Source organism: Trachurus japonicus, chromosome 7, assembly GCF_045865225.1.
Source record: "Trachurus japonicus isolate A0001 chromosome 7, Traja_1.0".
Taxonomy (NCBI): Eukaryota; Metazoa; Chordata; class Actinopteri; order Carangiformes; family Carangidae; genus Trachurus; species Trachurus japonicus.
In genome coordinates, this window is record NC_140913.1 from 1,693,307 (window position 1) to 1,720,783 (window position 27,477).

The 27,477-nt window shown below is 43.0% G+C and overlaps 1 protein-coding gene across 1 annotated transcript in view; it reads left to right on the forward strand.

Annotated features, from left to right (window-relative positions):
* cacna1fb (calcium channel, voltage-dependent, L type, alpha 1F subunit) overlaps positions 1-27,477 on the forward strand; it is a 66,182-nt gene that overhangs the window by 12,778 nt on the left and 25,927 nt on the right. Inside the window, exons 2-15 of the mRNA XM_085780753.1 lie at positions 7,466-7,728; positions 9,049-9,149; positions 9,463-9,568; positions 13,340-13,479; positions 20,769-20,920; positions 21,003-21,155; positions 21,748-21,944; positions 22,042-22,145; positions 22,246-22,397; positions 22,835-22,909; positions 24,744-24,825; positions 24,942-24,968; positions 25,062-25,222; positions 26,799-27,024. Of these exons, the coding sequence (XP_085636879.1) occupies positions 7,466-7,728; positions 9,049-9,149; positions 9,463-9,568; positions 13,340-13,479; positions 20,769-20,920; positions 21,003-21,155; positions 21,748-21,944; positions 22,042-22,145; positions 22,246-22,397; positions 22,835-22,909; positions 24,744-24,825; positions 24,942-24,968; positions 25,062-25,222; positions 26,799-27,024 (1,939 nt within the window). The remainder of the gene's footprint in view (positions 1-7,465; positions 7,729-9,048; positions 9,150-9,462; positions 9,569-13,339; positions 13,480-20,768; positions 20,921-21,002; positions 21,156-21,747; positions 21,945-22,041; positions 22,146-22,245; positions 22,398-22,834; positions 22,910-24,743; positions 24,826-24,941; positions 24,969-25,061; positions 25,223-26,798; positions 27,025-27,477) is intronic.

Here is a 27,477-nt window from a genome sequence, read left to right on the forward strand (position 1 = left end):
ACCTCTGACCTCAGGAGGGGCGCGGTCAACACGAGTCACCTTCATCATTTAAAGAGCCACTCATTAATCCTGATCCTGGAGGAGGATCAGACTTCCTGTTCTCTGCTCACTGAACTAAGATGGCCTCCATGGACCTTCTGATAACGTTGTCATGGAAATGAGCATTAACACACGTGACATCATCTGTTGCCATAGCAGCAGAGTTAATCCGCCCTTTTGTTCCGGCAATGAAACAAGGCTTATTTTAACTTTAGAGTGAGGGGACAGTTTATCTGATCAGCTGATCAGGTTCATTCCAACTGCTCCAGTCTCCGGTTCAGTCAGTAGTTGTACATGCTGCCAGCTTCCTCTGAACAAGGAGTTCAGACTGTTACTTTCAGAAAGGAGGAAGGCCAGAGATACCTGAGATCATTGGTCCCATTAGCTGTTAAACATTTGAATCAGCTGTAGCTGATGAGTTGGTGTAACTTGTAGGTAATACTTTTTATGATGTATTCTGGTATTTCTCGTACTGTTATGTATTAATTATACATTAGGAGCCATGAAACATTTCCCCTGTTTCCACGCACGGTCCGCGGCAAGACCGTGACGGATCCGTGACGGTCTGCCGCTTGGTCTGCGATGGTAATTAAATCCCCCGCTGTGATGTAGCGGATGCAGCCCGTGATTGACACGTGGATCTGACCTGGACTACCGTGGCCAGCTGCAGTCACTGTCACAGGAATTATTACACTGTTTAATTTCCGTGGTGTCCGCGCGTCTGTTATATTTAAGCCTTAAATTTTCTAAAGTTGCAACAAGTGACGTCAGAGTGTGTGATTGAAAACCACCACGGTCTGCTTCCTGTTCAAGGCATCTCCTCCTTCAGATGCCAAAACTTTATGTTTATTAATTAAGCTTTCACTGACTGTATCACATCTGTACACATGTCTTAAAACATGAAAAATGCACCCGCTAACGGTTGAAAACAGCAGTGATACGTGCTTCCATGTCAGAATCAACAAACCAGAAACGTCTGGAACAACATTGGAAAAAGTCGCTTTTGATGAAAAAAAAAAATAGAGAGAGACCTGAGGCCTGTACCACGAAGCGAGCTCAGCCTACCCGGGGTTACTCTCAGCCCATCCAGCTGAACCTATCCACAACACTGTGACTCTGGATCAGCGGTACCACGATGCTGGTTATCAACTTGGTAACTCAACCCCGGCTTGTCTTGCTGTGAATCTGTGAACGCGCACGTACAAAGGGCGGATTCAAGGCAGCTGACCAATCACAACCATGAGCACTGACGCGTCAGAGAGAAGCGAGGTGAGCGCACCGGAGCGCACACTCCTGTGAGGAAGAAAAAAAAAAAAAGAAGTCCGCGGTCGTGGCCCAACCCGAGTTATTAAATGTTTAATCAGTGCTGATTAAACTTGTAAATTAATTCTGCTCTGGATCCGATTCTTTCCTTATATTCTGATTCTTTTAAACAGTGGCCAAACAACAGAACCATTTTATTTTAGCCTATTAGACTACGTATATATTTTCCATCTTTGCTGAGCATAAGGTTTGTTCTAAATTAAATAAAAGCCTGTCCCATATAGACGCGTGTCTCTATAGACTGGTCCACACACACACCCTCAAAAAAAAAAAACAGTTGGCAGAAGTCCGGGCCATGAGAACCGGCAGCCTACCTCTCGTATGGATAATAAGCGTGATTATGATGGAAAATCCTTTCATCCGTTGTTGTGATAGACTCATGTGTTTTCATAACGTATCATCAAGTGGATACAATCACCGCAACTCTGTCCGGAGCTTCGCTACTTTTATTTCCGTCTCCTTGGTAACAGTAACCCCCGGTACAAGGATTTCAAAATAAGAGCACACTGAACATCATAAAACATTACAGCCATAACGCTCTACTCACTATTTGGGCTCCGTGTTACCTGTGAGAGGACACGTGTCATTATTCCCGTCCAGGTGATTGGCCGGTGGGTGGAGCCTTTTACTGGATTCAGATCAATCCTGAAAGCTACCCTGCCCCGGAGCAGGTTTGCCGTTCAGAGTAAGTTACCATGGTAACTCACCTCGGTAAGAATGAATCCAGCTTCGTGGTACCGGAAAGCCAGGGTTAACCCTGAAGTTACCTCGCTAAGACAGTGATCCTGCTTCGTGGTACAGGCCTCTGCTGTGCCGTGTAAAAAAAAAATAACAACAAAAAAGTGTCACATGTCAACTCATGACTTCCTGTATTTGGCCCTTCAAAATAAAAGCCCTATAGCCTTTCATAATATACAGTTCAGTTATATTGATTTTAACTTAATTTTGACAAGACAGGGTTCCAAATGTTTTGTTTTTTTCCTGCAACCAATCGACCAATGAAATTTTGGTCGACCAGTGCCATTTGGGGTCAGCCCTGATATAATATATATATATATTACTTAAATTAATACAATTTTAAAACTTTATTTAAAAAAATAAATAATCGGCCGATTAATCGGTCATCGGATTTTTTCCCCCCTAATAATCGTAATCGGCATCGGCCCCAAAAAATCCATATTGGTCGGGCCCTAATATGTAAAGGGTATGCGTTTTACGTCAAGTTGCCCTCAGCAACGCCCCTTTCGTTTGGACTGAGTGGCAAATCAAACCTCCCTCGACGTGCTGGCGGATAGCGGTGGACTCAAACTGGATAAAATATGTTATATCAAAACAAATTGGAGTCGACAACCAGCACGTGAGGAAGATGAAGATGAGCTTATGAGGTCTATAACAGCTGTTTATGAAGCGATCAATGTGACCTGACCAAACACCTTAGTGCATGATCTCTGTCTGCGCTTAATGGCTCATTTGAACCACAAATCACACAAATCAGAGCCAAAAATGCAGCTTGTGTGACTCATCATACACATCAACTATAGCGTGTTTTTTTTCCCTCTGACTTTTTCTGCATTCGGATCGGACCTGGTGCTGCTGCAGACGGGACTTTAGTCACTAGTCTGTGTTTACGGGGCGCCTGCTCTACGTCAGGTATACAGTGTATAAATACAGTGTTTTTATTCCGAGGTCCCGAGCGGTTCACTATGGAGATGCTGAGCGGCCTCCGCTGCTGCTTCAGAGTCAGGGCAGACCACAACACCAGTCTCAGTTACTCTGACCATAGGCTACAGTCCAGCTAACGTGTCCTTTTTTGTTAATTCTCCTTCAGCCTCATGTTCTGTACTACAGCTGTTCTGTTGTGTCAACTGAATTGCACAGCTGCTCAATGACTGGCTGTTTGTGTGTCACTCGTAGTCCAGGGATATGATTGGCTGTTTCAATGAGCCAGCAGGGAGCAATTCCCCTTTAAAGCTCAATCAATCAATCAATCAATCAATCAATCAATCAATCAATCAATCAATCAATCAATCAATCAATCAATCAATCAATCAATCAATCAATCAATCAATCAGGACCAATAGACCCCCACAGACCAGATCTGATCAAGACCACACTGACCCCAGAGTCCCGCCTCCTCACGTGCTGCCAGCAGGTGGAGCTGTGACCTGCTGCCCCCGACCTTTACCATGAAAAACACTGATTTAAGGGCCTTTCACACCGAACGCGGCAGGCGGCGGAAGGCGGCAGCAAACCCATTCATTGTGTACGTGCTACCGCGGCGCACCGGCGAACGGCTCTGCGCCGAGCTGAGCGGCACGCGAGGTGGGCGCATGCCGCGGCGGCGCGCTGCGCCTGAATTAAAAAATGTTTAATCCGGGCGCAGCGCGCTGTGACGACATCTCGGCGCGTCCAATAGGAGAGGATGTAGTGGAGTCTGAAAAAAAATCAGCCGCTTGCAGAGAGAAAACAAACGACCAGACGTTCAGTTAAAGTGACGGGATGCATGAAGTGAGTTGTCATCCTCCTGAGGATCAGACCAACTCTCTCTAACAGGCTGTTAAACTGCTCCCTGCTCAGCCTGACGCTAAAGTTCACCTGGAAGCGGTCGTTTTGTAGCTCCTGGCGAACATAATCTTTACCCCCCCAAATCCTGTCTTGTTTGTTCGGTTGCTCAGCAACTCGCGCCATATGTGTACGCGCTGCCGCCCTGCTCTGCGCCTGTCTGCGCTGTACCTCGCGGTGGGCGCAGCGCATACCGCGTTCGGTGTGAAAGGCCCTTTAAGCGTAATTTAGGATTTGCTCAGTTCATGTAGCCTAAGTGTTGTTTTGATATTTACGTCATTGTAAAAACTGTGTTGTACATCAGTTTAGTTTATTAGTTTAGTTTAATTATTTATTTCATTCATTTATCGAGCATAAAAAAAATAAAAATAAAATAAAACTTAATGACAGTATTTTCATTAAATAATGACAATACTGTAACTCTTGAATGAAAGGGGGCAGAAAGAAGCAAACTTATATTGTCTACCCCCCATCACAGTGCTTGTACAGACAGCTTTCGCTCCCACTTCCCTCTGGCCACATGGTGTATCTTTAACTATCATCATTATCAATTGATCTGGTTGATTCATGATGTCAATGTCAAAAACTGTTGAAAAATGTGAAATGTCCCATGGACCAGCGGCGTCTCGTTTTTGTCCCAAACCTGAAGAGACTGTGACAGAAAACAGAGAATCAGTAGATGATTGTATTTCAATTGAAACAGTTCCACATGTATGAGCTCCAGTAGTCAGTGAGACTGCTGATTGGCTCAGATCATTTGGAAAAGGATTAACAGAGATGATGGAGGATGTTCCTGTGTTTCAGAGACAGTGATGTCAACTAAATGGAAAATCACCTTTGACGTCATCATTAGTATGTATTATAGACAGACACTTCAGAGTGTTCAACGTGTCAAATAAGCTGACAAATAAGAACATTTGATGGGATAATTGATGATTTTCATTAATTAATCAAAATTCAAAATGGTTTCCAAACATTTTCCTTCTATTCTGTCCATTTTGTCTTTCAATTTTAATAAACTGATTGATGCTTCAGTTCAGCACAGATAGTAGATGGAGACATATTGATTGTGTTTTTACTGTTGTAACAACCACTGCTGCTGCTTCTCTCTCCCTCTCCCTCTGTCGTTATCTCTCTCTCGCTGTGTGTGTGTGTGTGTGTGTGTGAGACAGAGAACTGAGCAGCGAAGAAGAAGAAAAACTGCCCCAACATTCACTAAATGAACTGATGACCTTCCAGCTGGACCAGGCTGGAGGGCAGTGTGACATACACACGCACACATGTATACACATGCGTGCGCACACACACACACACACACACACGCACAAACACAGACACACTCAGTGAAATTGGGCAGTGAAAAGTAGAAAGTTAACAAGGCGGATGTGGGTTGTGTGCGAGTGATGGGATGGGTTCTCTCTCTCTCTCTCTCTCTCTCGCTCTCTCACACACACACACACACACACACACACACACACACACACACACACACACACACACACACACACACACACACTCATGCTGTTGTCATGATGATGTGAGTTGACTTGGGATAATTCAGGGATAATTAGTCGGTGGTTCTTGTCGTCCTGCGGGTGAAGCAGCTCCTCCACACAGGAATAAAACAACGTGACCCACAGTCATGTGACTTGCACCGTCCAAACCTCAGCTGCTCATTGGACGGATGACAAACCTGCTGAGATGCAGCAGCTCAAGAGTTCAGAGGAGGAGACGCGTTAAAGGAACATGTTGCTGTTTTAGAAACAATAGTTTTTTTTATTTATTTATTTAGCACAAACAATATCATTTAAAACAACATGGACAATCATCATAACTGGGATGTGCAAAGGGGGAGGTATAAAACCCAAAAGGGCTGATATAAAAATCTCACACACATATTCAAAAACCAAATTTGTTACAATTTAAAAACAATAACATAGGAAATAATTAAACAATAATGAAAAATAAATAGAAAAGTAAGTGATTAAACAGTAAATATTAGGAATTAAGGAAAAATACATACATAAATGAATAATACAAAACAATAATAATGAATGAGATGATGAGAAAAAGAGAAAAAAAGAAAAACATGACAATAAATGTCTTATGTTTGATAGTTATTAGTTATTTAGTTATTTTCCAAGGTGATCATGTTTGGTCTGATCAGTCAGTCACTGATCAATCACCTTGATTTTGACTGGTTATGGATGCAGATGAGACTGTTGACTGGTCGAACCAGAAGCTCATCCTCTGACCCAGGCTTGGTGTCTTACTGTAATAGATTCTCGTATGATGAGAATGATCGTTGGATTTAAGCTCGGTTCTTCTCCTCTCTGCTCTGACTTTCTAACTGCATGTAAAAACAGCTGGACAGGGCAGCAAGGCATTATGGGAAACGCAGGAAATCTAGGAAATCACTAAACAAAGGTCGAGAGAGAGAAAGACTGAAAATGGAAGAGAGAGAGAGAGAGCGATCATCATATAATCACACTGTGCTGTCCATCACTGGGTTTATCTGTGTGTGTGCGCACGCGTGTGTGTATGTGTGTGTGTGTGTGAGTGTGATCTGGGCCGTGATTTATATGTTAGTACCTGAGGACCCTGAACACACACACACACACACACTCACACACACACACACACACACACACACACACACACACACACACACACACACTGATACACAAATCTAGGTCACAGCTGTTCACTACAATATTTCTGTGTTAACCTCCTCTGGAGTCACATCTCTCCCTTCTCTCCATTCATTTAACCTCCTCTCCTTTGCTCCTCTCTACTCTCGTCTCTCCTGTGGTCAGTCAGTCTATCCCATGTGTTGCTAGGTGATAGGCTTTGTTCTGTTTGTACAACCACCTTCCTGAAACTTCAACAACCACATACCAATACTACTACAGGTGATACTCTGTATTACATATGTATTACTGGTATTAAAAATAGTAACAACCACCTAACAATACATTAAAAACCACATACTAATACTGTACATACTAATACTTAAAGGGATAGTTCAACATTTTGGCAAATTGGCCAATTGCCATAATTCCTATAGTCATAGCAGTAGGTTTGTTACCTTTAATTGTTGGTGCAAGCTGTTTTTAGAACGGCGGAGCAGAGCCGTGAGCTGCTCAGAGCTACACTACAGGGCTTATGGGATTTCTTGTTTTCCCTCATCAAACTCATCAAATACACAATCCAACAACTCCACAACGCTCTGGTGAACAAGATGTGACCTGCACATTCACCACAGAGTTGTTTTAGAGGTAAATGAATAAAAACTCTGACTAGGCTCGTGTTCGATCACTTTCTCGCTTTTTTCTTTTTCTCCCCCTCCAACAAAACCCTCTTTGCTTTCTGGCTCCGTCAACAAATTCACATACTGTGCTTTCCTGGGGAAGAACCAGCAGTTCACGGCAGAACCAACCACTTGATACTACTTTACAATCACCTAATATACTTCAACAAAAACCTCATAGTACTTTAACAACCACCTGCTCATTTACCTATATGTTCTGTGTGTTTGCAGGTGCTGGTCGTAACGGCTACACCAATGCAGTCGATGGGGAGGAGGGAGGAGGGGAGGGTGAGGAAGAGGAGGAGGGAGGAGAGGGGGATGGAGGAGGAGGAGAAGAAGGAGAAGAAGGAGGTGAGCAGAGGGACGCAGAGTGGGATGAAGAGTTGGATGGAGAGAATGACGGGGGCGTGAGGATGACCAGAACTGACACACTTCACTCGACCACAAGTTCGACCGGTACTCAGAGAAGGAGAGGACAACATGCTAAGAAACAGGTGAGAAAACAACATGCAAAGGAACAGGTTACATAACACAGGTAAAACTACAAGGTGAAATAACATGACAGGTACGACACAGAGATAACTTGCTGTGAAAGAGGTGCAACATGCAACATGCATTTTTGTTTCAGAAAATGCAAAATGTGAAACCTGAGTTGTTTTGGGTTGATGATGAGGTAAAGTTGGAATGGTTATTCAGGAAAGAAGTCTTCACTATAGAGGGTATGCACATGACGTCACGGTACTCGGAAGTCGCTGTGGAACGTCCACTGAGTGGCAAAAAGACGAGTGGCAGAGCCGCCAAAGTTTAAAAACGAGCAAGTAACGAAGCGATTTTCTCCGAGCCCACACAAGTCTGACAAGTCTAGCTTTGCCAGCATGTAAAGCAGCATGACCTAACAGAGCTGCTAAAAATCTTGAGGATATGTCTCACTTTGACCATGTTACATTCAAGAACCTGTTCTCAATGACGGAAAGTAAATTCACTGGAGCGGTCATTTTTTTCGATCGATCAGCTGTGTTTACAGTTTCAGGTGTCGTAGTTCTGATGTTTAGACAGATAAATTAGTCCTCTAACACATCCTACAGTTTGACTGGTTTTTCAGAATAAAAGCAGCTTGTGTTTTAGTGTCCGGAGTCACTGTCAGGACGACAGTAACAGCTGTAATCTCGTCCCTCTGCACAGTAACAGTGAGCCTGTCAGTCACTCTGCAGGTACCGCGGTCACACACTGTGTTACAGGAAGTGTCAGTGGAGCAGACGGTTTTGGGGAGCTGGTTGTCGATTCCTTTTGACATCAATTTGTTTTGATATAAGATATTTTATCCAGTTTATGAGTCCACCGCTATCCGCCAGCATGTTGAGGGACGCTTGTTTTGCCACTCAGTCCGATCGAACGGGGCGTTGCCGAGGGCAACGTGACGTAAACGCATACCATCTATAGCTACTTTCATAAAAAGTGCCTGGTCAAAAAGAAAAAGTGAATTATTTATGTGAATTCCATGTGGTTTTTGGTTTTGTCTGTGCTCTGATGATTTTGTTTGGTGTCTAAATATGATGATAATGTGTCTTGTAAGCCCTTATAGGCTGGGCGCCTTAATTGGTGCACGACACGTAAATAAATATAAATTCATTCATTCATTCATGCTAAGACACAGGTGTGACAGAGAGATGACATGCTAAGAAATGCGATTTCAGTGGCACCACAGAAGTTTTTTTACCAACTGTCCTAGCTATTATTGATGATGATGATGATGATGATGATGATGATGATGATGATATGATGATGATGGTGATGATGATGATCTCATTCCACAGGTGCAGGGCAGTAATCAGGTCCAGCGAGCTCCTCGAGCATTGTACTGTCTGAAACTCAACAATCCAATCAGACGAGCCGCTCTCTCCATTGTTGAGTGGAAGTATCCTTTATTTTGATCAATCAGCTGTCAGCTTTATACTAGTTAAATTATCTCTTTAAACTACTAATGGGCAATTTAATGAGTCATCATTTTAATTATTTACAGACCCCTGGAAGAAGTATCATTTCACATTCTATATGTTCAGTATACTGGGTATAATACAATAACAATTGTGTGGAAATGACAAGATCATCAACTATGTGAAACCTCAGTGGGTTGTTGACCTCTGAGCCACAGCAGCATGAATAACCAAATGCAGTGAAGATGTTTGAATGTTGTTTGAGCCTGCTGTGCTTCCTTAACGTGTCTTTAGACCATTTGATATTTTTATCCTGTTAGCCATCTTTGCTAACTGTGTCGCTCTGGGAGTTTCCAAACCGTTTCCTGAAGACGACTCCAACTCCACCAACCACGACCTGGTGAGATCTACCACACATCTACATAACTACACAGTTACAAGACTAACAATTATTTGTATTTTTAGAGAATGAAGCTGAGTGGCCTCACTTACACCAACACTAATAACTTTTCAACCTTCATATAATATTTTAAAGGGATAGTTCAACATTTTGGCAAATTGGCCCATTGCCATAATCGCTATAGTCATAGCAGTAGGTTCGTTACCTTTAATTGTCGGTGTAAGCTGTTTTTAGAACGGCGGAGCAGAGCAGCAGGTTGCTCAGGGCTATGCTATGGAGGCTTATGGAATTTCTTGGTTTCCCTCATCAAACTCATCAAATACACAATCCAACAACTCCAAACTCCGCTCTGGTGGACAAGTTGTGACCTGCACATTCACCACGCTATGAAATAATAACGGAACATTACGAGATGGAGCTGTTTTAAAGGTAAATTCATGCAAAACCGCTGATGCGCGTTGCGTTCAGGGACAGTTTTTCAGCAAGCAGTCTCTGTATTTACCTTGAAAACAGCTCTGTTTCGTAACATTCCATTATTATCTCATAGCGTGGTGAATGTGCAGGTCACAACTTGTCCATGAAAGCGTTTTGGAGTTTTGGGATTTTGCATTTGATGAGTTTGATGAGGGAAACCAAGAAATTCCTTTAGCCTCCATAGCGTAGCTCTGAGCAGCTCACGGCTCTGCTCCGCCGTTCTAAAAATAGCTTACACCGACAAATAAAGGTAACAAACCTACTGCTATGACTATAGCGATTATGGCAATGGGCCAATTTGCCAAAATGTTGAACTATCCCTTTAAGAACTTTTGTGATGGTACATCGACTTCACTTCAACAACAGCTCTGTCATGGCCTGAGGGTCTGTATCGCCTTCACTGGCACTAAGCAGCTTCCAGGTGGATGGTAGGAACCCCAAACTACAAATGTGCTGACTGCTTTACGGCATAAGTCACTTCCCCCTTTCCCCATTCGTTAAAAAGACGGAAGTCGCCGCAAACTCCGATATGGGATTACCGACAGAAGCCCTCCGAAACATGCAGAGCTTCTATTTTTGCCGGACGCTGGAGCACCGTGCATAAAGTCAGCCCAGAGCAGCTCGTGCAGGACAGGAAATCTTGTACAAAATACAAAACAAAACACCCGGTTAATTTTCAAAATAAAATACCCCATGTTTACGGCGGATCATATTTCCCGCACTACACCTTGACAACGTTGTAATGGGCTGAGGCCTGAAGTCAACAGGTCAGAGGTTTTCAGAGATTATTTCACCCCGTTAACACCATGAACCAGGAGATGCTGATTGTAGAATCACTAAACAGGCAGATCAACAGGTCAGCACCGAGTTGTTGCACGCGACCGGGAGATCAGGATGTTTACGGCGCTATGCGCCGGTGCTCAAGGGAAATGGGGTCTTCCTTCAGGCAAAACAATACCGCTTTGGTCCACTGGCGCCGCCAAACTCAACCAAAACTGAAAGTCCTTAAAGCTGTACAGAAAAGAAAACTGAATTTGAGCCCACTGTGGGTCCTAATATTAGTGTAATAACTCATCTATCAGACAATGTAGGCCAAACTTTTTGCAAAATTCTATTTTCGAGTAAATCTGGGATGAAAGTGGGGTAGTTTTTTTTCACATTGGATAATGCAGGCGCACGGATTATACGTCAGCCTGCTCATGATTCATCAGCCACTGATATTGGATCCGTCATCCGTCAATCAAACGTCTGAGACACACACACACACACACACACACACACACACACCGAGCTCGGTCTCGCCCCAAACATTGAATATCCCGCCCCGCTCGATAACGACCAATCAAATTTGTTTTCCTTGCTCGGGTAAACTCATGTTGCAACTCGTGGAAACTTGGTGCGACAAACAGGACAAACGGCCATTTCTGTACACCTTTAAGTATTGCTTTAAAAAATCAGTGTAATCTGCCAAAACCCTTCAAATAACCGATTCCCTAATTATTTAGGAATTTACCCAGAATCCCTCCAATTTTTACCAGGCATATTTTATTTTGTACCTTAAGTGAATATTTAAATTTATCATATTCAAATATCCATCCTCTCAATATATAGTGAACGATCACATTTTACTGAAGCCCTTTTATAATTATAAAAGATATTTGTTTATATTTATAAAGATTGTATGGTTTATAACAGATGGTAATGTGGCTAACATTAATGTGCAGTGTTTGTTCTACATATTCTGAATTATTCCAGCTGTTGTCATTCGTCATCTGTTCGAACAGCTGCCTCCGCTGATGAGTGTTCACATGAGGAGTTGGAGCTGTTAACAAATACATTAATGAACACGGAACTCTGATTACAGCTGCATTACAATGTCTTATCAGTTATTAAAGTGTCTTAGTAGTTATTATCCTTATCTACAGATTATACAGATCAATAAACGTGTTATTAGTATCATTATGCATAAATCCAGGAAGTGATTGACAGGTCTGTGATCAAATCTGATCAGCTGAGTTTGTGCCTTGACGGTTCAATGGTTCGGTTCTCTCTCTCTCTCACTCCCTCCCTATCTTTCTGTCTCTCTACCTTCAGTTACAGTCGGACTGTACACACTGTTTATCCAGTCACTTTACATTGAAGTGATGCCTCAATGCATGGGTGTGTGTGTGTGTGTGTGTGTGTGTGTGTGTGTGTGTGTTACTACTACTACAACAGGAGTAGCATCACTGTGTTTATGTTAACTAATACAGGAGACCCTGAAAATGTTGGCCACGTGTCAGGCAGATCATTAATGTAGGTTAGTGTTTTATAATGCTGATAATTCCCTGTATTATATGTGATGGCTGAATTAAAACCACAACTGATACTATAACGTGAGATGTTTAAGGTGAGAGTGGCAGGAAAAGCATCAAGCCACAGTCCTCAGACTGTCAGAGAGAGCCCTCACAAGTGTACAAAGACGTGTATGTGTGTGTGTGTGTGTGTGCGTGTGTGCGTGTGTGTGTGTGTGTGTGTGTGTGTTAGTGTAGCAGAGACTATGACAGATTGGTAATCCTCTGAAGTGCTCACAAATTCTCTACATCCACATTTACCAGGTCACACACACATACACACGCAGACATCTGAACACACACACGCACACACACACACACACACACACACACACACACACACACACACACACACACACACACACACACACACACACACACACACACACACACACACACACACACACACACCACACACACATCCATAGCCATAGCTTTCTCTCTGTTTTATTGTGTAAAACCTGATAAATGTTCTCGTGCAGTACAGCCGTCATTCAGCGAATCAAAGGCTCATCACTACAACTTAAAATCCTATGTGTTATGTATTACATATTGACCAGAAGTTATGTTTACATTCATGTTGTAATCACTAAATGATAATGTTTCGTGCTCACTTCTAAAGGTTGGTAAGAAATATATATATAACGTATATATAACACGGTTGTGTCAAAAACAACTGTAACACAGAAATGATCCTTTCAGTTGACTGTACAGCCCTCTAGATGCTGCAGTTAACAGTATGAACAAACAACATCCTGATATTTTATCTTCCCCTGAAGTCTCAGTGGAGCATTGGAGCTGGACATGTAGAATTTGCCCTGAAGGTGGCGCTGCTGTATAGTTGAGTTCTAAATCCAAAGAGTTGATCTTCTGGGGAACAGGAACAAAAAGGTACATCTGCAGGTGTACTGTGTCTCATATCCTTCTTGATGTCAACTTACATGAGATGATCTCTGTGTTTCAGGAACAAGTGGAGTATGTGTTTCTCATCATCTTCACTATTGAGACCTTCCTGAAGATCCTGGCCTACGGTCTGGTGATGCACCCCAGCTCCTACATTCGCAACGGCTGGAACCTACTGGATTTCGTCATCGTCATCGTTGGGTGAGGAAAGCAGGAACCAATGGAACTGTTCGTTCTCTCTTTAGATGCTGGTTCCCTCTGATATATTGGTTCTGTCTTTAGATGTTGGTTCTTTCTATAGATGTTGGTCTATAGTCTATAGTTGTTGGTTCTGTCAGTGGATATCTGGTCTGTCTAGTTGTTGGTTCTGTCAAGGCAAAGCAAGCAGGGCATCTTTATTTATATAGCGCATTTCATATCAAGGCAACAATGCTTTACATAAAGACAAAACTTTTTTTTTTTAAAAGAACAGCATAAAAAAAACACACGGTTAAAAGCAGGAGCAAAGAAGAATAAAAAAGTAAAAGAAAAGAAAATTGATAAAATTAAAAGTTCTTAAAAAGAGCTCAGCTATAAGCACATGAAAAGAGAAATGTTTTTAACCTGGATTTAAAAGTGTTTACAGTTGGGGCTGATCTCAGTTCTGCTGGTAGTTTGTTCCAGTTGTGTGCAGCATAACAGCTAAATGCTGCTTCACCATGTCTGGTTTGAACTCTGAGCTCCACTATTTGACCTGAGTCAGTAGATCTCAGAGCTCTACTGGGTTTAGACTCTACTAACATGTCATTCATGTATTCTGGACCTAAACCATTCAGTGATTTGTAAACCAGTAGCAGAACTTTAAAATCTGTTCTGTAGCTGACTGGGAGCCAATGTAAGGTCTTAAGAACCGGGGTGATGTGATCTGATCTCTTTGTTCTGGTTAAAACTCCAGCTGCAGCTGTTTGATACTTTTTTTTGTCAGTGGATGTCTGGTCTGTCTAGTTGCTGGTTCTGTCAGTGGATGTCTGGTCTGTCTAGTTGCTGGTTCTGTCAGTGGATGTCTGGTCTGTCTAGTTGCTGGTTCTGTCAGTGGATGTCTGGTCTGTCTAGTTGCTGGGTCTGTCAGTGGATGTCTGGTCTGTCTAGTTGCTGGTTCTGTCAGTGGATGTCTGGTCTGTCTTAGATATTGGTTCTGTCTTCAGAGATTGATTTGACCATAAGATGTTGGTTGCTTGTTAAGATGTCGTTCTTTGTCATCTCTGTGGCTCTTTTTTTTATAATGTTGAAATGACATGAGACGTTGGCTTCTTATAAAAAGTAAATATTACTTCTTTCTTCTGATCCTGATTTTTTCTCTACAGAGTGGTTCTTCCTTTAGACTCTTAATAGACCCTGGATCTTGCACTAGGACATTGTTGTAGCCCTCTGTTACTCTCTCTATTAAGTCGAGTCTGTGTGTGTGTTTGTGGTGTGTGCATGTGTGTGTGTGTTGCAGCAGTAAATCTGATCTGACTGCAGTAAACTCCTGTGGCCGGTGGAGGAACAAACCCTGCGGCGACGCCACAATTTATCTCATTTTGGTGTTTTTGTGTGTTGAGTGTATGTGACAGCCGACTGTGATCACTGTACACTGTAAGTACACTCTGCTCTAAATATATACACGTCCATCCTGCTACAGGGAACTCTAACTGTCACGGTGCACACAGGCTCCTCACCACAATGATACAGGGAACTTCACTCTTCACTCTTCACTCTGTTCATTTTACTCAGCCGCTTCATGGGATCGTTCATGGGATCAGAAAGAGTTCAGGTCCATGTTTATGTGTCCGAAAGTGAGATCTGCACATAAGGTTCATGTGTTGGTGTGAAACCAGGTACTGACCTATATAGGTTGGACTGAGGAAGCCTGTGCAGCCTGATAATCACTCTGACCTGCAGGGCTGTTTTTACATTATTATACAATAACAGTTAACATGACGACGCAAACCAACCAGGTCATCTTGTCGCCTATGAAGGAGGAAATGAAAGTAACATTGCAGAGTTTTTCGGCCTTAAAATAATGTTTCCAGACAGACAGTTTGTTTGTTAAAGCAGAAGTAAGCGGAATATTTGTGTAAATTCCGGACTATTAAGCGCACCTGAATATAAGCCGCACCAGCTAAATTTTAAAAGAAAATACATTTTGTACATATATAGGCCGCACCTGAATATAAGCCGCAGGTTTTTCATGTTGTAACATGAGACACAGAAAGACAGTACACGGAAGATGTGTGGAACTATACAAGTCCGCTCGCTTTTCCGCTGTTTTGGTTCCGCTCCTCTCAGCCATGTGCATTTTTTGACAACGAAGCCGGCGAAAAATCAATAAATGGAGCGGTGGATAACGTTACATAACATACGTTGTTACGGCGTGTGTTTGTGTAGTACCCTCATGAACAAAAGATTATGGGTTATGGAGCGCGTTTGTGTTGCGGTGTGCAGACGAGAGCTGGGACACGGGGCAGCGACCAGGTGCTGTAGTGATGTTGAAGGTTGGTTTTCAGCCGTGAGACGCCAGGTGAAGACAGAGAGCCTCCGTTCTCACTCCTAACAAGTCATGTACCGAGTTAAACCATCACAATTACTTCGGAGGCACCAACACGGCATCAACACAGCACCAACACGACAGTAACATGCCTGGTTAGAAAATAAAACTCTGCACCAAAACGCAAAACCAGTGTCTTCTTCGGCGCATAATCTTTCCCCACATGTCTGTCTCACTAGCTCTTCCTGCTAGAACGCCCCCCGGAGGCCGTTGGCCAGTAAAAATCTATAAATTAGCCGCATCATTGTACAGGCCGCAGGGTTCAAAGCTTGAGAAAAAAGTAGCGGCTTATAGTCCGGAAATTACGGTAAGTCTTAAATAGTTCTATATTCCAACAGCAATCACTTAGATAGAGGGCCGGATTTACTAAAGGTTTGCGTGTATTAAAACGTGTGCAAACATGATTGCACGCGCAAACACATGTGGAACCTGATCTACTAACCGGACGCACCGAGGATTGCGTCTCTCACACGGGCAGAATAGCACGTGCGATCCATTTAGCGTGTTTGCCTTGATGAATATGTAAATATGGGCGTTTCAGCCAGAACGTGCAGAATACTGGGAGGAGTAGATGCAAATCGATTTATTTAGCGCGTGCAATGTGATTTACCAAACCAGGAAGAGATTGCGGTGGCTGTTTTTGCGTCTTTATTCACCACGTCTGAAAACCATGTACTAACTGATACAACTTTGCCAAAACGTAGGCTATGCGTTTATTGATTTGATACCTGTCAGAGCCCTGTGATCTTACATCTCTGCATTTCCTCATGTCTGGGTAATTCTGTAACAGTTTTTCAGCCGTGTTAAAAGTCATTTACGCGCCGTTACGCACGGCACACGTCTGTCCTGCAGTGCGCTCCTCTCCTCTCCTCTCCTCACCTCTCCTCACCTCTGCTTTCCTCTCCTCTCACCTGGCTGCTCAGCTCCGTCTCTCAGTCCTGGTCCCGGACTGAGACACGTCACCGGTGCCTTCACCCGTCTTTGATCCCTCTGGTCAGTGGTCAGAGCGTTTAGATCCATGTGTCCCACCTGAGCTCTCTATTAATCCACTGGATCATGGGCGGCACACACATATTATAGGTGCGTGATTGTCGCTGCAGCTGCTGCCTGTTCGTCACTATATGACGAGTTGGGCCCTGTAGCGATTTGTGTTTATCTAAACAGAGCGCGAGAGAGATGAACACACATGCTGTCATTGTATGCATCGGATCAAATGTCATTCTGTCCCTTCGTCCATCCAGCTCTCTGTCCACTCTCTCCATGGCGGAAACGATTACTACGTGCAAAACCCTCATTTACATATTGCGGTTTGCACGTGTTTTCATTTAGCGGGTTACTCTTAGTAGATCACCTGTTTTGCGTGCACTAACCAAACTCGCAATATTATAGCGGGCGCAAACAATATAGCGCCCGTTATCTGAGATCTTAGTAAATCCGGCCCAGAGTGTTTGGTCTGAAACACGGGTCTGTCAGTCACTCTGCTCTGCTGTAAGCCGAGGAGAAAACTTCCCTTGTATCCTACAACCTTTATCCAATGAGGAGAGAGAACGGCATAAAGGGGCGGTCCTCTCTGTGTGTGCAGCCAAGGGATGCACGTGAATGTGGTGATGTAGGGACGAGGGCAGGGACTGCTAACTCCATCTACTGACAGAAAGTTAGCCAAAACCACCGGATCGCTTACTTCTGCTTTAAAGGGATAGTAGCATTTTTTTAAAGTGGGGTTGTATGATCTACAAATAGCCCCTAAGTACTTTAATTGCAGTAGAAAACTCTCTGCACTCCTCCCGTTAGCAACGCCAGCCCATAGCCCTGCCCAGAGATTTACAACATGTGAACAGACCCAAAGAAACGGCCTATTTTCGCGGCCTAAAAGAGGTTTTACCTGAAAAAAAAAATACACAGTTCCATTGTTCACTATAATATAATTTTTTCCAGCCCTTCAAAGCGCAGGAAAAACGCAGTTTTTATTTGGACTTAACCAACTCACGTATCCCTCCGCCCAGGGTTAGCGCCCGCCGATCAGCAGTTGGTTAGGTCCAAATAAAAACTGCGTTTTTCCTGCACTTTGAGGGGCTGGAAAAAAAATTATATTATAGCGAACAATGGAACTGTGGTTTTTTTTTTCAGGTAAAACCTCTTTTAGGCCGTGAAAATAGGCCGTTTCTTTGGGTCTGTTCACAACACTGTATGTTGTAAATCTCTGGGCTCTCTAAACAGATAGAGCGCTGTGATTGGTGAACACAAACGGTGTTCAAGACTCAAAAAGTTCCTATGGCTCGTTTCTAGACCCACCTACGGAGCAAATATATTTGCTGCTGCTAGGGTGCAGCTAGATTTCTAGGCTACACCCTCACAGCGATTGGGCATCATTTCAATGTCAGGGTGTAATACCTCTTCCCAGGGAAATGCAACAGACATTATGACCTGAGTTGTGTGATGAGAACTTCATCTTATAATAACAAGCCCTGTATCTTCTAATGACAAGGTTCAGACTTGTTTTATCACTGGTAAATGAGATGAATGACTAAAATACCATTAACCATAAAGAACCTATAGCAACAGCAGAGTCACCTGCTGAGGTCATCATGAGTCCTGCATGTTCCAAGCTTTGTCCTCCATGCTGGTGTTGTGTGACGCTGCGTGACGGCAGTGTGACTGGACGTCCCCGGGCAGGTGATGATGAAGCTTGTTGTCGTGGTAACTCTGCCTGAGGATGCTCTGTTCCACTTTACATTCAGAGATGGTACTCTGAGAGGCTGTTTTATGTGGGACACCAAAGGTTTCTATCGGGAGTTTTAGACTCTGTGTTGGAGGGATGATGGAATCAGTCTTTTTCTGGAGAGCTTCTGGGGACAAGATGCAAAATTAAACCATAAATTAAGTTATGGTTCCATGCTGGTGCCAGCCACAGCCAAAGGCATCGTGTTTTCAGGTGTCTATCATACATATTCATACACTGATTATAGCACAACTCAGATGTCTATAGCAGGCCTATTCAAGGGCCCAGGGACCACATGCAGAAGAACCTCCAAGTGGCTCGGCCCAGGGTCCCATAAGAAATGTAGAAAAACCTGAACCATGAGCCTTCAGAAATTCCTACAGTATACTGTGAATAAGGTTTTTCTTCTTAATGCACTTTGAGGTGCGCCTAGGTGACCAAATAGTTTATTCAAATTCATAAGAGAAACAAGTTATTGCTAATACTTGGCACCTTTTAGTTTTTTATGCACTTTGATTTGTTCCTGGGTTTAGATATGATCAAGATATTTATTGATTTTTTTATTTCAAATTTGGGGTAAAGTATTGCCAGCAACTCAGTTTCTGTTCAGTTTTCATTGTTTTTATGCACTTTTTGATTGCCTATGTCAAATGTGACCATTTTCTAAAGGGAAACAATGAATAAACAGTACTTGTTTTTTCGATATTGACCAAACTGAATGGTTTTCATTCAGTTTGGTCAAATTTGGTCAACTGTGACCGAATTCTCTTGTAACTTGATTTGATGGTTGAAGGACAAAACAACCTTTAGATAGCAATTCTAAGTTTTGTTTTACAAAAGTTTTCACATCATTATTCCTTCAAAGGTTCAACGTTTTGAACATTAAAATCTGGTTTTGAAACCGGGCAGAAAAAAAAGGCTGTTGTACCAAGTTGCTTTAGGATGCTCCACTGAATTGTATACAGCTTTCTTATGAGAACCCATAGTGATGGCAGGGAGAATACTGAGTATGGTTTATATGAAGATAGAGATCACAACATCACAGCAGGTGGTAATTCTTATGGTCTCATCCAGGTAGGAGGCCCCAGGCCACACTGGAAAGATTGTCCATCTTATCTGGCCTGGGGATGCCTCAGGGTCCAACAGGAGGACCTGGAAAACCTTTTTTTCTGTATTCTGCTGTCATTGTGACCAGGCCCCAGAGAGACAGCAGAAAATGGATGGATGGAAATAAACAACATTCATGTCTGTCTATATGCAGATGGTACGCTTCGTACTTTTTTCTTTTTTTCTTATTATTCTTTTTTTAATTATATTTTTCATTTTTAACCACAGGGTACACACAGCAGGAACTCACATCACCAAATCTCATGTTCCCCCACAAAGAGAAAATCAGATAAATCAAACCAAACAAAGTCAGCTTAACAACACTGAGAGGAAAAGAAAGGAAGATATTTTCCTTTTTAAAAAAATACAACACTTCATATCACAGTCATTCAATCCCAAATGGGCCTGGTTCCCTCACAAAACAAACAACAACAACAAAACAACAACAACCAATCATATACACTCCAAACACACTAGACGATGACAACAAAACAAAACAAACAAGCACCGGCAGCGAAACATAACTAAAATAAAAATTAAAAAAAATAAAATCAAAAAGATGGGGATTACCCACACACAATACAACAAAACAATAACACATATCATTACACACACCTTTAAAGGGACAACGAGGAGTTTCTATTTGGTTATAAAAAAGTCTCATATTAATGTGGATGAATCTACGTTACCCACACTTGTTAATGGGCCCTTTTTAGATAAATATATCGTTTTGTCTTTATCGTTATTTTGTTATTATTAGTGGTGGTGGAAATGCTGGTCGAGCCGACCAGCGTTTCCTTACTTTCGGTTTTGTGGCGAGTCATGAGAATAACGCCGCCGAATCGCCGTTTATGGTCGGAACTACGACGGTATGTGATCGTATTTGAACCTCTGACTTTAATTCTTGATGAATGAAAACATGAGTCTGTCTTGCGCCGGTCAAAGAATTTCACAGTGCGCGGAGGCTCATAAATGTAGTGTGAAAACACTTTGCTTTTCCAAAACTCCTCGTTGTCCCTTTAAAGGTCACAAAATGAAACCTCCAAATTTTAGTTCACTGTTCACAACTAAGGTCTTCTTCTGTTGTCTTTTGTGCAGGTTGTTCAGCGTCGTCTTGGAGACAATGACTCATAAATCAGGCGAGCAAGCAACCAATCATCACGTGCCAGGGAAACCTGGAGGTCTGGATGTCAAAGCCCTGAGAGCTTTCAGAGTCCTGAGGCCCCTCAGGCTGGTTTCTGGAGTCCCCAGTGAGTCTACTGGACTTGATCGTCAGTGACTGTCTGTCATTTTATTATTGTATACATGCTAAGCCTCATGTTTGTGTCTCAGGTCTGCAGATTGTGTTGAACTCCATCATGAAGGCAATGGTTCCTCTGCTCCACATTGCTCTGCTGGTTCTCTTCGTCATCATCATCTATGCCATCATTGGTCTGGAGCTTTTCATCGGACGCATGCACAAGACCTGCTACTACATAGGAACAGGTACACACATACACACACACACAAACACACACACACACACACACAAACATATAACCTTCCTCTCAGAAGTTTGGATCTTTGGACACTCCCATAGACAATGAAGCAGCGTCTCTCTCTTCATAACATTTCATTCTTACATGGGTGGAGTTTGACAGGAGTTGTATGCATTCTTATTAACCACCAAGTATTGAAGAAGTATGGACCTTGTATCTATTGTCTGTTTTTGTGCTTTTAAATAAGCAGTGTTCTGGTCTGCCGTGTCACTGTCTTCATGCGTATCCACTTTCTAGGTATTTATTTTCTCTAGAAGTTATAATAATTAGATACACTTACCCTCCCTACTACAAGTGTTATTTCCTCAAGTTGGCTATCTGATCATATTTTGATTACATGAAACTGAATATTTTTCAGGGATCAGATATTAGGTCTATCATTTTATTTATAAATACTTTTAATATTACATAAATTCTCCTTCAACATACAGAAAACCTATATTACAAATGAAAATGAAATATTCTGATCACATCAGGCTGAGTATCTGGTCTGAGTTGACCTTTGACCTCATACCTGACTGTGTGTGGTTGTGTGTCAGATAATTATGTGGAAGATGACCCGCTGCCATGTGCATTTGCTGGTCACGGGCGTCAGTGCAAAGTGAACGGCACAGAGTGTCGGGGGAGGTGGGACGGTCCAAATGGAGGAATCACCAACTTTGACAACTTCTTCTTCGCCATGTTGACGGTGTTTCAGTGCATCACAATGGAGGGCTGGACGGACGTCCTCTACTGGGTAAGACCAACGTCCCCTTTCATGCTTCAGTCTTCAGTGTGTGTGTGTGTGTGTGTGTGTGTGTGTGATGAAGACTAGGATATTTCCCTCTGTGCAGATGAACGATGCCATCGGCTTCGAGCTGCCCTGGGTCTATTTCGTCAGTCTGGTGATTTTCGGCTCGTTCTTTGTTCTGAACCTCGTCCTGGGAGTCCTGAGTGGGTCCGTTCCTCACTGAAACATATCAGATACACATAAGCCTTTCTGAAGTGTTATGTGAAGGCAGTGTTAATGTTATGTCCACACTGTGTGAACTTTGCAGAGAGTTCAGTAAAGAGAGAGAGAAGGCGAAGGCTCGGGGGGATTTTCAGAAGCTGAGAGAGAAGCAGCAGATGGAGGAGGATTTGTGTGGCTACATGGACTGGATCACTCAGGCCGAGGACATGGACGAGCTGGATGAGGACGGAAACCCACGTAAGACTGGGACATAATGATGGATTTCAACTAATGACTGACTCATCTCATTATGAGTTGTTTTAAAGGTCCCATGTAGTCTAAAGGTAGATGTCCATGTGTTCTTTGATTATAAAGCAGCTCTAGATTCTATGTTAGTTCCATGAAAGTATCAAACTCTCCGTCCACAGAGAAATGCACACAGCCTATATTCAGGAACTGAGCCTTAAAACCTGCTGTTAGGACTTCCTGTCACTTTGTGATGTCATAACAAAGCAGTCCCATCTCTCAGCCATGTCAGTCCGGCCCTCCTGGACCCATTACCCAGCCATGTCTGGATGATTTGGTTTCTCTGAGAATTCATCTGAAGTCTGCTGTATTTTTATTGGCTCCTGACTGTGGAATTGTGTCGAGTTTCTCTGTGAGTGTGTGACCTGTTGTGTTTCTTTGTCTCTCAGGTCTGTCTCTGGGAGATCTGTCAGATAAGAAGAGAGGGAAGTTTGGATGGTTCAGTCACTCCAATGATACACACGGTGTGACACACACACACACACACACACACACACACACACACACACACACACAGATCTTTGTGTATTATCATGGTCTTGCACTCAGGTACACTCAATTAACACTCTATTGGAACATCTGTAGTGAGAGGGGGGGATCACCGCTGGGTGTCTGTGTGTCTGTGTGTGTGTGCATGCGCCAGCCGCTGTTTACCGCTGAGTGTGTGTGTCTTTGTGTGTGCGTGCGCCAGCCGCTGTTCAGGATCATTACATACATACTACATAACATTTAATACATGGAAATTGTCCGTCTTCTGTTTACTGTGTGAGCTAATAATCAATATCTATCAAACTCGACCACTGACATAAAATAAACTGTTAAAGTGATCATGATAGTTCCGCTGCTCATTTACAAGCAGGCAGATTGGTGTCCTCTCATGATGGACACAATTCATTTCTCAACAAGTGAGAGAACCACAAAGTGCATCACTGTGTGACGATTTTGTCTCCTTCTCCGAAATTTGGAACACAAAATAAAAACGTATGCGAATAAAACGGACTCAGTGTGCAAAGACCTTTAGGGGTGTACTCACTCTTGCTGCCAGCAGTTCAGACATTAATGGCTGTGTGTTGAGTTATTTTGTGGAGACAGCAAATTTACACTGTTATACAAGCTGTACACTGACTACTTTACATTGTATCAAAGTGTCATATCTTCAGTGTTGTCCCATGAAAAGATAATAGAATATTTAAAATAAATGTAAGGGGTGTACTCACTTTTGTGAGATGATGTACTGTATATTAGGGATGGAAAGATTCACAAATTCCACAGTTCATTTCGTATCATGTTTTTGGGCTCACTGTTTTCAGTTGATTGTACATTGCTCTGTTTTTTTTTTTTACAGCCCAGAAATACACACATACAGTTTATATATGCATTTGTGTCTATCACATATGCATAAGGCTGTAATCTTTCTATAATAATATTATTTTATTTAAAATGACAACGAGGAGTACTTTGAGTAAATATCTCAAAGTTTTGGCTTTTTACTTGAAGCTTTTATCACACTTAGGTTCAGTAACTATGAGCGTAGTTCACATGCATCCAGATCATCTTCAGGTTGTGTGTTTACTTCACGGCAGCGACCTGTCCGGGGTGAACCCCGCCCCCAAACGCCCATGTTTGCTGGGATTGCCCTCAGCTCCCCCGTGACCCCGCATGGATAAGCAGTATAGACAGTGGACAGATGGGATGTTGTATATATTTGGATTCAAAACCCATGGCAACCTGTCAGTGAGTTGAGTGAACTTCAGTGACCTGAATCCAGTCAAACACCTTTGGGACATAGTAGAACAGGAGATTGGCAGCATGAACGTGCAGCTGACAAATCTGCAGATAGGATGTGATGCATCATGTCAACGTGGGGCAGAGTCTCAGAGAACAGTTTCAACATCTGGTGGATCCATGCCTTCCACCAGATTCAGTGTCAGCGTGGTGTTCCTAATAAAGTAATCACTGAGTGACACACACACACACACACACACACACAGCTGGTATGTGTATTCATGTCTCTGTCAGTCTAAATGTGGAAAGCCTTCAGTGTGTCCCTGAAAAATATCTGGGTCTGTGTCTGACCCTGTTTCTAATCAGGAGGTTTAACTCTCAGTCTCAGTCAGTTCAGATTACAGCGGGTTTGCAGTCCAAGATTTGATTTTGTAAACAAAATGAGATATTAAATATTCACACACACACACAGACACACACAGTGTAAACACCTTTTAAAAAAAGAGAAAACAACATGTGGAATGAGACTAGTTAACCTCTGTCTGTCTGTCTGTCTGTCTCTCTTTCTCTCAGCGAGTCTTCCTGCCAGTGAAACAGCCTCTACAAACACTGAAAACATAGACGAGGAACACACCAACTGCTGCCAGGCCTGCTGGTAACACACACACATACACATACAGTACACACACACTCTTTGTCTGGCACCTGTAGTCAGTGGGTGTGGTTTCTGACACTTTACGTGTGAACTAACTTCAGTCCGTCTCCTTTCAGCGCGCGCATGATGAAGATCGGCTGCTGGTGAGTTCACACACTTACTGGAGAACACGTGTGTGTGTGTGTTTGTTTGTGGTACGCATCACTGTAACAACTGTGTGTGTGTCTCTCTTTCAGTCGGACGCTGCGTCGCTGGAACCGCGTCTGTCGCAGGAACTGTCGTACTGCGGTGAAATCGGTGACGTTCTACTGGCTGGTTCTGCTGCTCGTCTTCCTCAACACCTCTCTCAGTGCCTCTGAGCACTACAACCAACCTGACTGGCTCACACAAGTCCAGGGTAAACACACACACACATACACACACACACTCACTCACACACACATACACACACACACACACACAAAGACAGAGACAGAGACAGCAGGCAACGCTGATTGATACAATAAGGAGAAACTGAATCCAGGAGGCGACACCCTCAGTCCTGTGATGATTAGGGGTGTAACGGTACACACACAAGTCACGGTTCGGTACGGGTTCGGTACGGGTTCGGTACGGGTTCGGTACGGGTTCGGTACAACAGACACTAATTGAATGGAGCCTAAAACTAAAATCTGTCTTGTGTTATAAAAGTAGGAAAAAAAATAGAATATAAAATAAAACAAGTGCATTAGGAGTCTTATAATGCCATTCATTAATTCTAGAGGAAAAAAAACTTGCACTTGACAACTGGCAACTATTATTTAAAAAAAACTGCATCAATGTTGGTTTACACAGTTAATTTAGACTAGATGCCAGTTTCTTTGGTGATGTTTCTGGTCCTGTCTGTGTTCATGTCAAGAGGCTTAGAAGCAGCGGGATAAGTTGTTACACACAAGTTGCCTTTTTCCTTGCACCAGTGATTGACATGCAGTAATGTGTTTGATGCGTTTCTAGCGACGCAGCACGCATCCGTGAAACTTCGCCGACGGACTTTGTCCGGTGGACCAGTTGCGAGCTGCTACAGTCTATGGTTGCGAGCCGTCGCCGTTGTGTTTGATTGAGAAGCCACACGGTGACATAAATGAAGCAGGAAGCTCTCCTCTAACTTCACTCTCTCATCACTTCTCTTCTTTGTCTGTTATGACGGTTGTGGCAGCTTTGAGGCTCATTACCGCCACCTAGATTGGAGTGAGGGCTGGACTTTTTAAAAAAATAATTATTTTTTATATTCACTCAGACGTATTCGTCGTGTGACTGTGTGCACCGAACCGTGACCCCGAACCCCTCTGACCAGGCTAGAACTGGTCCAACTAACTGGTGTGTCCCAGCCTGGTCAGATGCGTACATGAACTGATGAAGCCTCTTGGATGAGAGGTGAAACGTCTTCCTAGACAAATAACTAAGTCCAGTTGCTTTCGATTTAACCTCCTTTGAAATATCCCTTTAAGAGATATCCTATCCATAAGGCTTATGAGGTCACCATGAACTCAGGTGAGTCCAGGTGAATGTTTGGGTCAAAACTGCACAAGTTCCACTGAGGCTTGTCTGAGCTTGGACCATGAGGATGTGTCAGCGTTAGGACCATGACGCTGTCCGTGGTGCTAAAGAAACAGATGGATTTACACAACTACACAAACTCTTTTACCTACATGTACACAAGTGTCCACTACAGCAAATATCAAGTTCTCTCTGGACATTTTCAGAGACTCATTGTTGCAATATTAAAAGAGGTACAGCCGCTGTTTTTAGAGCTGATGTTTGATTCCCACCACTACAGTAATGTGTTGGATGCTGCAGCTACTCAGGTCCCTACTAATGTCCAGAAGGATAATGATGAACATACGGCTGGATTTCAGTTTTCAGGATTTCTTTTTTCCAGATAAATGAATGAGATACTTTGATAAGTGAGGCTGTGGTCTCCTCCATCTCCACAGACATCGCCAACAAGGTGCTGCTGTCTCTGTTCACCGTGGAGATGCTGCTGAAGATGTACAGTTTGGGTCTGGCTCACTACTTTGTGGCCTTCTTCAACCGCTTCGACTGCTTCGTGGTGTGTGGAGGCATCATGGAGACCATCCTGGTGGAGTTGGAGATCATGCCTCCTCTAGGCATCTCCGTGCTGCGCTGCGTCCGCCTGCTGAGGATCTTCAAGGTCACACGGTGAGAACACACGCAGGTGTCCGTTTCACAAAGCAGGTTCAACAAACTCTGAGTCTAATCCTGAACTCTGAGTTGATCTACTCTGAGATAGGAAACTCAGAGTTTTGGGTTTCAGAACAGGTGATAACAGTTAGTTCAATCAACTCTGAGTAACCCCCCCCCCCTCAAAAAAACTAAAAAAAAAGATATTCTGCAGCAGCGGCAAATGGACGTGAGCTCTGATTTTTTTTTTCTATACCGCGGGACAATACGTGAGTATTAATCTAAAATAAATAAATCTCGAGAGTTATTAAACATTGTGTGTTTGAGCAGGTGCAACTCCAAATGTGTGTTTGATATGTTCAAGTTTGTGTCCATTATAACGTGACAGGGATGTGCGTGTAGTTATCAATCACCTGGAAATAATCCAGAAGTGGATCGTCCTACTATGAAAAAAATAAGAGAGGTGTCCAT